At 37.3% G+C, this 11447-nt stretch overlaps 1 protein-coding gene across 1 annotated transcript; it reads right to left on the reverse strand.

Annotated features, from left to right (window-relative positions):
- Positions 1-333: 333 nt before the first annotated feature.
- Positions 334-11159, reverse strand: LOC109071012. The gene is made up of 7 exons (XM_042729118.1): positions 11132-11159; positions 10644-11045; positions 10139-10210; positions 10025-10069; positions 8351-8422; positions 4540-4635; positions 334-835 (listed from the first exon to the last, which is right to left on the reverse strand). The coding sequence occupies exons 1-7, from the start codon at positions 11157-11159 to the stop codon at positions 543-545; spliced, it is 1008 nt and encodes a 335-aa protein (XP_042585052.1). The 3' UTR covers positions 334-542.
- Positions 11160-11447: the final 288 nt, after the last annotated feature.

Genomic DNA, 11447 nt, shown 5'->3' on the forward strand with positions numbered 1-11447 from the left:
ATTTTCTGTGAACAGCACTTTTCAGGAATGAACAGAGGTAAGAAATTTAAGACGTGGATAAATTTAATAACCTAGGACTTGTAGGTTCCTCCACGTTTTAATTTATAGAAATGCCCCTTGGCCAACACACCTCACATGGCTGTAACCTTGGCCAACACACCTCACCAGTGTATAAAGTGGAATTAGTTTATAAAGGATGTAGATGAGTACAATCAGGAGAGAGGAAAGACAGTCTTCAGTTCCCTTTGTGAAATGTTTTAATGAAGATGAAAACGCTTCAAAATCAATGTGGAGATTTAAATAAAACAACTCCGGTAAATCCACAGACAGGCAGACAGCAACAAAACTGCAGGTATAACAAAAACCGGACAGAAAATGAGAACTAAAGAGGAGCTTAAATGCACGGTATAATGATGAACTTCATGACTAATAACTGTTTTTTTAGTAAATGAATGTTCCATGGTAACTGATTAGTGGCTGGAAAAGGACAAAAAAGGAACACCGGAAACATAACTTAACAGGCAAACTAAACCAAATTAGAACTAAATGGACTGTGTGGAGATGACATCACTGGTGGACAATTCATCACATTTCCATATTATAGCTAGGATTTTTTTTCTTTTCAAAGTCACACCACGATTTCTTACGAAGTCTCTTATGTTTAGAATAGAGCGACCAGCCAGAGCAGGATCTTCTGCCTCCTTGCATTGCTGGCATTCAATCATAGTGGCCAGTTTTCCTTTTTTGATGTGTTCGTCAAAATGTCTCATGACCGCGGCAACCTCCATGGGAGACCATTGATGCTTTTTTGCTCTCCTAGCACTTTCCAGAGGAACTAGAAAAAGACAAAGAAATCAATGAAAACAAACTCAACTTTTAAACTAGATAAACCTTCACACTGACTCCACCAAAAGATGTTTCTCTACAGGTGCAGCATCAGCATAGTGTTCTTCACATCATCTCCACACTTTGACTACCATCCAACTGCCATAAGCAGAATCTTGACTCATCACTTAACGTTCCTCAATGTTCATGTTCGAGCCCATGTGTTGCCAAACCAGCTCAAATGGGCATGTTATTACAGTTTTTGGTGACAGAATGAAAAACCATTTTTACCTTGTCTTAGTCAAGTCAAGTCACATTTATTTATATAGCGCCTTTTACAATGCAAATTGTGTCAAAGCAGCTTTACAGTCACAGTTGGTCAAAATTGTAAATTCAAAAAAAGTAAATTCAATATTGATTAATTATTGATTTAAACAACTAGGGCTGGGACAACAAAAATAAAATACGTCCTCGCAAAATATGATTTATTTTTATTCATTTTTCCACAAAACAGAATAATAATAAACGCGTCCAAACTATGGCATAACACAAATGGAACTGTGGGAATTTTGTTGGTGACTAAAGCATCCAATCAAAAACTGCCATTTTATTATTTTTATTATTATCATCATCATTGTTATTATTTTTATTTTATTCAGATATGTAAATTAGCATGTATAAATTGCTATTAGTCAATTAATGGGGAGATAATCGAGGATCGAATCAAATTCAAATTGGAATTTCCAGCAGTGTTCGTGAAGTTCAACACGAAACAGTCGTGTTCCGAGGTTTGCTCTTCCAGGCTGTGAGTATGTAAGCGGTGTGCCAATTTTCCATTACATTCCCACCGAACAGGCCCGGCTGCAGGATGAAATGACTGAGGGGGCATGTGAAATTGTTAAGGGGGCTTAACTTTATTACACCATCAATGATTAATACACACTGAGATCTCGCTTTGCAACGACAGATTTTTAAATACAGCGCTCCCTAAAACACTCCATATGCAACTGCAGGTAACCAGAGACTAGCAAATTTTAAACAGTTGTTTTTATGATGTGTAATGTTGTTTGATTTTGTATTTTACTTTTTAATGTGATTTGGTAATCACACAGTCGACAAAAGATAAGCCAGCGTCATTTATTATGAATAATTAACCCTTTCACACTTAAGTTTAAAATATTCTAACTGACTCCCGAGAGTAAGATTTTTCAAGGCGACAGTTATTTTAGAAGTTTCCCCCTTAAGTTTTCTGTTTCCATGGCAACGTGTCTTTTTTGTGAAGTGAAGCAGCGAAGATAATATAATTGTAATTGTAGATGTAGGCTATCCTTAATTTCGTTTTTCCTTTTTTATTCGGAAATATTCACAAACTTACTTACCATGTCATCAACTATCCTATATTCCGATTCTCAAATATGTGTAAGTGAGTGTGTTTTGGTCGTTTAAAAATCTTTATAACAATAGAGTAAACTTCATAGTTAGCCTACTTCCACTGTGTTTATCTGATATGAAAAACACACGTCGGCAAATTATATTTGAATAGATTGTTTTTGCTGCTTTAGACTCCAAATGTAGGCTATTGTTTTACCAGTGCTTATGTGTAGCCTATTTAAATGTATGAAATCTAAAATAAACATTATGAGGTTGAAAACACTGCATAGTTGTGATATGAAAGCGTTGAGCTCGTCCGTATCTGGCTCAGCGCCAACCAACACGAAAGATGTTTGAATCTGGCAGTAATGTCAGAGTCACAACACTGAACATTCTAAATCCCATGGGGATAAGGTTAAATTATTTAACTCAAAAGGTTGAACATTTTTATTTTTAACCATGAATACAAAAATGAAACAGAGGGGGCACAAGTCAGATCTGAGGGGGCATTGCCCCCTTGTGGCGCCGGGCCTGCCACCGAAAGAAGTTTACATTCTTTTGAGTGGCAGCAAAGGCAGCCAATCAGCGTTAAGTGCTTGCGTGCTTTGCTCTGGCCTGGCGTCAAGGGCTTAGCCCGCCCTGCGATGGTCTCAAGCCCCCCAACCAGCCAGGCTTGAGGTTTGACTCTGCCCAGTCTTTCAAGCCCCCCATCCAGCCAAGTGGCAGGCTTCGGCTCTGCCCCATCTTTTCATCTGCGTTTTAGCGCCTTTTCAAGTTCATTAAGAATTTTCCATGACCAAGGCACGGAGCAGAGTGAAGGTCAAAAGGTAAGTACATTAACTGATAGATGACATCCACATCTAGTCATACTGTGGTGCAGGACCAATACAGGACGCCTTCCTATCCACTCTAAAAAAAAAATGCATCCCTTGTTTATCTGCAGTTCTTAACACACATTGAAGACAAACTATTTAATCTAATGGAGTAATCTAACGGAGTAATCTAAATGAAAGGCGCAAACGTGGCAAAAGTAATGCATTTTAAAAGGCAGACACATAAATGTAAACACGGCCAAAGATTAGTGTAGTACAGGGCGTATTTGAGCACATAGCATGCGGTTTTCAGCACCGTTTTTTTGCGCATTCCGGGACCTGCACTTGCCTCATCACGTCACCCCTCTGCTCTAATAGGCCTTTTGCGTTCCAGAACCTTTTGTTTTACAAATTAAGCACTATTGTGGATGTTGCATTAATGGAAAATGCAGTCATGCACAAAAGTAAATGCACACAGATGTTATAGTGGAACACTGTATTAAGGTTAGTATAAAATCCAATCATATTTTTTAAAAATATTTAAATCAGCCCTTAATAAAAAAAAATGCCCCTAATATTAAAATGTTGGTTTGTTTGAATTTTTGTCTTAGCCCCGCCCACAACATTTGAGGACAGGAAGTTTGGTCTGGTGTTAGCTCCGTTGAGGCGCAACTATGCCCGAAGAGACACAGTTCAGACCAATCAATTTGTCAGGGTGGGCTTTATACGATGATGGACAGCTGAACAAAAGTAACGTAATCAACCACGTCACCAAAGAGCACGCGTGTTCAACCTTTTGAATCTGAACTCCAACTCCATGGCTCTGCACTCAGTTGTATAGATTTTAAAAATCAGATGAGAGGTTTTTTTTTTCCTGGTTCAGTTGAGACACACCCCATAATCAGCCCAATGGAACGGTATCGGACTCAAATTCTGACTAGAATTGAGTAGGATAACGTCAGGCTATTAAAAACCTAGCACACCCAAGCCTGGCAAGAAAGAGTATGGACGAATTTCAAACTATGTTTTTGTGCCCTTGAAGGGCACGTCAGGAAGAGGACACTGCTTAAACTTTCACTCCAGATGTAAATAAAAGGATGTTTTTGATTGCTCTATTCTCCAAATTTATTTTTAGCGGCCACACAATGAGACAATTGTGCAACTCCCTGCACAATTAAAAGCTATGATCTTCGACGGCAATATAGGGCATAGGGAAGATCACTTTCAATTGATATATTTTTCCTATATGTGAAATGAAAAATTACTTTTTGCAGTTGGGTCTATTCGAGATCGGATCACGTTCTCACCACAAAAGAACCGCTCCAGAGTTCGTTTGAAAGCGTACCGAGACCACCTCTTCAAGCAGGTCTCGGTACGCTTGTTTGGTCCGCCTTTGGTGCCACCTGCCCAAACGAACCGCACCAAAGGGGGAAACGAACTCTGGTACGATTCAACCGAACTAAATGAGGCAGTTGTGAAAGCACCCTAAGTAACTTGGTGTTTAGTGACGTGTATGTGTAGGAGCATTTACCAGACTGTTTATTCGTTGTCTTTTTTCTGCTAGGCTCTTTGTCCTCCATTAGTTTTCTGCTGGGTTCTTTGCCCTTTCCATCTGCATTTTCACATGCTAAAAACAAAACAAAAAACAATTGTCACCAGAAGCATTTATCTGTTGTAGGTAAGTTTCACAAATACTATGAAGCAGAAGATGCTCCTTTATGGGGTCAAACAACTAATAGACCCTTTAAATCATGAATATTCTTTGTAAGGTGAAATCCAAATTTGCAGCCTGGACTTGTAGTTCACGGTGAGACATATGGATGCATGCTATGTCCAGTGCTACTACAGCTTATACCAAAAGACATGGAGCTGACAAGACTCCAGTGGTGAGTGGAAAGTCGACCAGCTCATCCAGTTTCTGGAAAACGATGTTGAGAACAGAGAGAGCACTGCAGCGGAGCAAACCAGGTAACTAACAAAGAGACATCCCACCAAATAATAAATTCTAGGCAACACTTTACATGAAGTGAACATGACAGATTAATCATATTAAGAAACCACTTAGCTTTATGGGTAAGCATTACATGAAACTGTGAGGTGGCTGGTTTTGACACTGGCTGTCATGAAGCCAATGATAATTAATCTGCTATATCATGTTTATTACAATTTATGTTGTCATGGTAATGTCAAGTTGAATGAAAAGACACTGACAGGTTATGATGTATTGGTTTTTGTCTAGGTGTCATAAAGACATCTTAAACCATAAAGACATCTATGTCATATTGCATAAAAAAAAAAAAAAATAAAAATAAAAAATAAAGTCATAATTGAGCGCATGACACTCAATAGCCATGTTTGCATCGTTGGGCTTCAAAACTTTTGGGATCACCAGTACTTTACTGATCAACAGAAGATGCCTTCCATCTTACTTCAGACTGAAGAAAATTATCAGCATCTGTAGAAACAAAGACGCGTTATAACGCAGAACTCACCATGTTAAGGATCCGGCACACACTGGCATCGGTTAGAGAGAAGTTTACAAAGTTACGGGCACAGAACAAAGTCTTCAAATCGCAACAGTGCTGAGAAATGATATAGCAGATGTCTGTTATTGGACAATTGTCCTTGTATTGGAGGAGCAATCGCTCGACTCACGATGCTAACTACAGTCGGTGAGTTAACTTATTTGCTACATAACGTTTACATACAAAAAACACTTGAAATACAATACAAATAACGACTGCATAAGTGCCTTACATGAGTGTTTTAGGGTTTTTTTTGTGTTATATTATCATCTCTGTTAAATATTTTAGCCAGCTCTTAAGAGAAGTAACCATGGTTTTATTATAGTAAAACTGTTTTAGTTGTAGCCATGCTTTCTGGTGTTTTGGAGATTAATGTAACTGTCATATGAATGTAGCAAACCTTATGTGTATACTGTATGTGTATTTACAGACCAGTTATACAAAACATCACAAATGTGCTCGTTTATTGTTTTGTGTCCATTACAGAAATAAAGCCGTGGATTTTGAAACCAGACGGGAGTTTGGGGTCTTAAAATACACCCATTTGTGCACGGATATAAACTTCACATGTAAATAAAGTATCCCGTTATAATGAATAAGGCTGTTTGTCAGTTTACTATATTGAAAATTATTGCTTAATAAGGATCACATAATGACACATACAGAAATGCTAAGATACAAAAAATTTATAAATATAATCATTATTAAATTAACCACTGTTACATAGCTTTTTAAAGACTTACGCAGATTCAAAGTGGTTTCTTAACGAGCCAATTTTCTAATGATTTCTAAAACATTTTGATTTGAGATGCAATGATTTTCAGTCCTATTTAGCAATCAGGCAGTTCTTTATAGACTAAAGTATTTATTGATTGACATTATTTGACAGTTACTTTCGGTTTCATGTGATGCTGAACTACTTACAATTTTATGGATAAAGATCTCTCACCTCTTATAATGTGCAAGTATGTTTACATTGCCATAGAACTATAATTACAAACCCAACGTTACATGTTTACAGACACACGTGCATTTTAAAATACTCTGTATTTTAAAATACATTCTGTGTATTGTAATTTAATAGCACATGATAGGCAGATGGAGATCGGAGATTGACTGACTTGGCTCTGTGTGACTTAGATACAGGTGAGTGGCTCTATAGTGCAATTGGCCTCGACTATTGACAGTGGAGTCGGAGAATTGGCTCTGTGAGTGGCTCTATAAAACCTTCCTATTGACAGTTTCTTCCTATGACATGTGTCATGTCATGATTATTAAGGTGTCATGTCAGTTTCAGCATGTAAAGTGTTACCAAATTCGGAAATAGATCAGCCCACCACACTATGGTCCCCTCCCTTAGAAGTGACATGGATAGATATAAAGGGCCGTTGTCAAATCCAGTGTCAGCCTCCCATGCTTACAGGAGGTGGAGGCCATGCTGATGTGATGCATCAGTGCTCCAGCCATTCAAACTCGCACTTTCAGATGGGAAAAAGACTTGCGTCCTTACCACCAAAGAGTGAGCAGAGAGGACATGAGATGGAGATATCTGCAGAAGCTGTTAACTAGTTTCTGGAACTGCTGATGGACTTGAAGTCAGCTCACATGCTGAAAGTGGGAGATGCCATCTTGATCAAAGAGATGGACTTGTGTGTTCCTACACTGTTTGTACCTTCACAGGCAGTGTTTTAAGGAGACCTGTTGCCGTTGTTTTTGATCCTAATCCTGTGATGATGCTGGTAAAAAATTGGGTTCAGTAAGAATTTTTATTTATTTTTTTGAAGGAAAAATATAGAAATCAATATATTTTTATTAATCAAGGACGAATTAAATTGATCATAAGTGACAGTAAAGACATTTATTATGTTGAAAAATATTCTATTTAAAAATAACTGCAGTTCCTTTGAACTTTATATTCATCAAGGAATCCTGGGGGAAAAAAAATATCAAATGCTGATAATAATCAAATGTTTCTTGAGCATCAAATCATCATATTAGAATGATTTCTGAAAGATCATGTGACACTGAAGACTGGAGTAATGATGCTGAAAATTCGGCTTTGATCACAGGAATTACATTATAAAATACATTAAAATTAAAAAGAGTTAATTAAAATTGTAATAATATTTCACAATAATAATGTTTTTATTGTATTTTTAATCAAATAAATGCAGCCTGGGTGAGTAGGAGAGACTTCAAAAAACATTAAAAATCTTACCAATCCCAAACTTTTGAATGGCAGTATCCTTTAGAGATTTATTAAATATGGGGTAATTAGTGATAAACAGTTGTTCATCGGGGGAATGTGGAAAAATGTTTAATTAAAACATTTAAATACAAGTTGGATTTGTGTGTACTTTAAAATCAGCTGAAAAGGAAAGTTCAAATATGGTTTAAGTTAAAACATATTTACATTATATACAGTAATTGAGAAATAAACAGTTGAAGGGGTAAAAACATTATTTTCTTAAAATTCATTGTGAATTTTATTTTAAAGTGGAAGAGCAAGCTGAGACGCTGTAGTTGCCGTCGTATACATTGAAAAGTGGCAGCCATGCTTATGTTCATTGTTACACTGCAACGTTTTAATGAGTAAATTTGTTAGATTGAAAAGAGTGTCCTGGTCATCATTTAAAGCTACTGCTGTACTCCACATCACTTGAAATTTAGCTCACGTGCCTTGCATTTATCTCAATTTTTGCTGTGACAACTAAATTGAAACAAGTAGAGGAGGTCTGAATACATTGTGCATTATTTCATAACCTTAAAGCAATCAAAAAAGGTGTACATGTTAGTAGATTCAGGATAAGGGCTAACCTTGTGATAATGGCGCAGACATGCCTGGAGGTTTCTCAACAAGTTGCCTAGCATTCAGCAGTCCTGCAGAACCTGTAATCAAATGTAATTTACTCCATTAAATACATACAAACAAATAAAAAAAATGAGTACAAGTATTACAGAGTGAGTTTGGTTAACTTGCAATGTTCAAATTAGATGAAGAGAATGTTTACTCTCCTGTGTCTCTTTCTCCCAATAATAATGAGATTTCTTATGTTTTTGCCTCTTCCACTGAAACTTAAATCCATGGGACTGAATTTTACTTGGCGTGTGCAGTCAGTCTGCTTTCATCCAAACTTTTGCAGAATGCAGACCAAACCAGAAAACGTTCAAAAATCAAATTGGCAAACTAAACATACTATACCCTTCACCATCTTTGCATCTTTGTGACCTCATTTCAGCCCACCTGTAAAATGCAAACCAACTGTGTGTGCAGTCTTTTTGCGTGAGCGGTTAATTGCCATCGTCACGTCGGTAGGAGTAACCAACCAATTGGGATCACAGTAGGGAGACCAATTGCCTTTGAATGAAACCAAAACGAGTCAATGAACATTGGTGTGCGGGATTTGCATTCCGTGCCCTGCCTGCCAGTGCGGGTAAAAATCCCTAGCGTGATCCCAATTCGTTGGTAACTCCTACCAACGTGACATCATACGCAACCAGAGATGTTTTCTTGTAATTCAGACACAAATTAACATCCCCTCGAATTATGTCTGAAATACAAGAAAACAGTAAGAGATTACACAGTTACTGACTTGACAGTGAAATAACAATTGGTTAGGGATACTATAACAAACTCGTACTTCTATGGTAAAAGTTTACTATGAATCTGAAAGTATTTTGGGGAGGGATCTACATACCAACTTTTCACAATCATTAAACTGTTTGATGTCAAAAAAAACATTAGAACAAAAAAAAATTTGATTTTCTTCGTAGAGATATATTATGAAAAAACAACAACAGTGAAATGCACAATAATAAACCCAAAACAAATTAACATACCATAATCCAATAGTACAAATGACTCAACCAACAATTAAAAATACAAAATGCATAGTCATGATGACATGAGCATGTAATGTCGGATGTAATGAATGCAGGAATACTTAGGCTATATGCCACAGTCCATAGTTGAAAGAAGAACTCTTCTAGACAATGTAGATGTACCCAATTATTCAATCCTTGGTAACAGTCCAGACCAAATTCAATACTCCACACAGCAACTCCAGACAAAAGCAGAAACCATTTCTTATCCTCTTCAAGTAATATCCCATTTCGGTGACCCAAAGCAAAGCTGGTAAATTTGTCCTTTCTATTTCCAACATGTACCATGAAATAGCAAAATGGACCATGGGTACAAAAAAGGGTAGGTAAACGGAGTCCTTTTTGATTGAGCATAAAACGGTACGTTTCCCAATCAGGACATCAGTATGGGTAAGGTTACCAGAGGGAAGCCATGCTTTCCTCTTACCAAACAGCTCTCTCTTCTTCTACTTCTTACCTGTATTTAACCTTAGCATAAAGGAACAACAGTGTCCCCCTAATGTTGGGTAGTAGAATAACACCATAAGTAACTTTGAAACTGTTACAATACATCACAGCAAATTGTTTCACTGTTAAAAGTTTAACCATCTGGTGACAATAAATAAGTACCTGAAGCTTCAACAGGTTGTGTTGTTCTTTTCATCTCTGTAGAATCTGTAATAAAGTTTAACATGTGTCATGTGATTTCATAAAACAAATTCAAGAAAATCACACTGTACTTACCAGTCTGTGGATATGTGAGATTTCCTTCATCGACCTCACTCTCTGCACTTGATTCGGTCAACTGTAGGTGATCTAAGAAAATAAATTATTTTACCTTGATGAATAATGAGATTCAAGTGCTATAGATTGCCTACATACAATGCGTGTTCCATTTTGCTAAAACACATTTGCTACAGTTCTAATTTTTTACTTAACTTTAAATGGCATTACCGCATGGGCCAGTATGAGATTCAGGAAGTATGATAACCTTTTAAATGGACACAATACATTTAATTTTTAAGAAACATACAAAATGTATGCCAGGAAAAATAAAGCCTTTAATTTATAATATTCTTTATATTAAATGTAAATATCAAATCAATAACATGACTTAATAATTTAATTAATTTTGTGTAAAAGCAGCTCATACTTTGGAAACGGTATCACAGAAAATTTTAGTGGTTTTGAAACCTTGACTGTTTAAAACTTCTGTATGCCTTGAAACTGCTAACCAGCCCACGCCTACCTTCAATTTCAATCTCCTCAAGTGTTTTGCCTTGAAGGTTTCTGAGAGACCCTTTCTCCATGGCAAGCAGTAATTTGGAGATTTTGGCCAGCTGGGTAGTAGCCTCTGGAAGTCGGTAAAATTCACGTTGAACGCGAATATCATGCCCAAGGAAGTCAGCAACTTGGTCTAACTCATGATTCTTGAGATTCAAGATCTGTGACAAAGTTGCGACATGTTTCCGTAATAGCGTGGACCTGAGGAGCTCAGGGTTTTCAGCCCCACATTCACTCGCATAGAGCCTCAAACAGTCCTGTCCTCTGTAGGGAGTCAGACAATGAGGTCTGGCAAACAAGAACAGGTTTTCTGCCAGAACACCACAGTCTTTTCTGTAACACTGCAACTTTCCGGCCTCTTTTACCCCTTAATTCAACATGACTGAGGTGTTGACAAAGGTGAAGTTCAAATTGTGTCAGTCCAAAAGCGACATCCTTGTGCAGGGCACTTGCCTCTCTCCAGAAAACCATTCAGCGTCATCTTTGAAACTTCTCCCCCTCTTCTCCTATTAAAAAGTATTACATTTGCCATGGTGGCTTTACAAAGTTCACTATATGATTTTGGTGAACTGTGGTCATCCAAGTCCTTCAATGCTTGTTCTGTAGACTTTTCCAGATGTCTATGAAGACACTGAACATCTTTCGTAAAAAGAAGAGTGGAAGGCTTGTTAAAGTGGCGCTCATTTAGCGTAGTTAAAGCAGTGTGGGAGATGAATTCTGACCACTTTGTAGCATAGAGGGGTTTTAAAACTCTGGGTTGACTTTATCA

This window comes from Cyprinus carpio, chromosome B8, assembly GCF_018340385.1.
Source record: "Cyprinus carpio isolate SPL01 chromosome B8, ASM1834038v1, whole genome shotgun sequence".
NCBI lineage: Eukaryota > Metazoa > Chordata > Actinopteri > Cypriniformes > Cyprinidae > Cyprinus > Cyprinus carpio.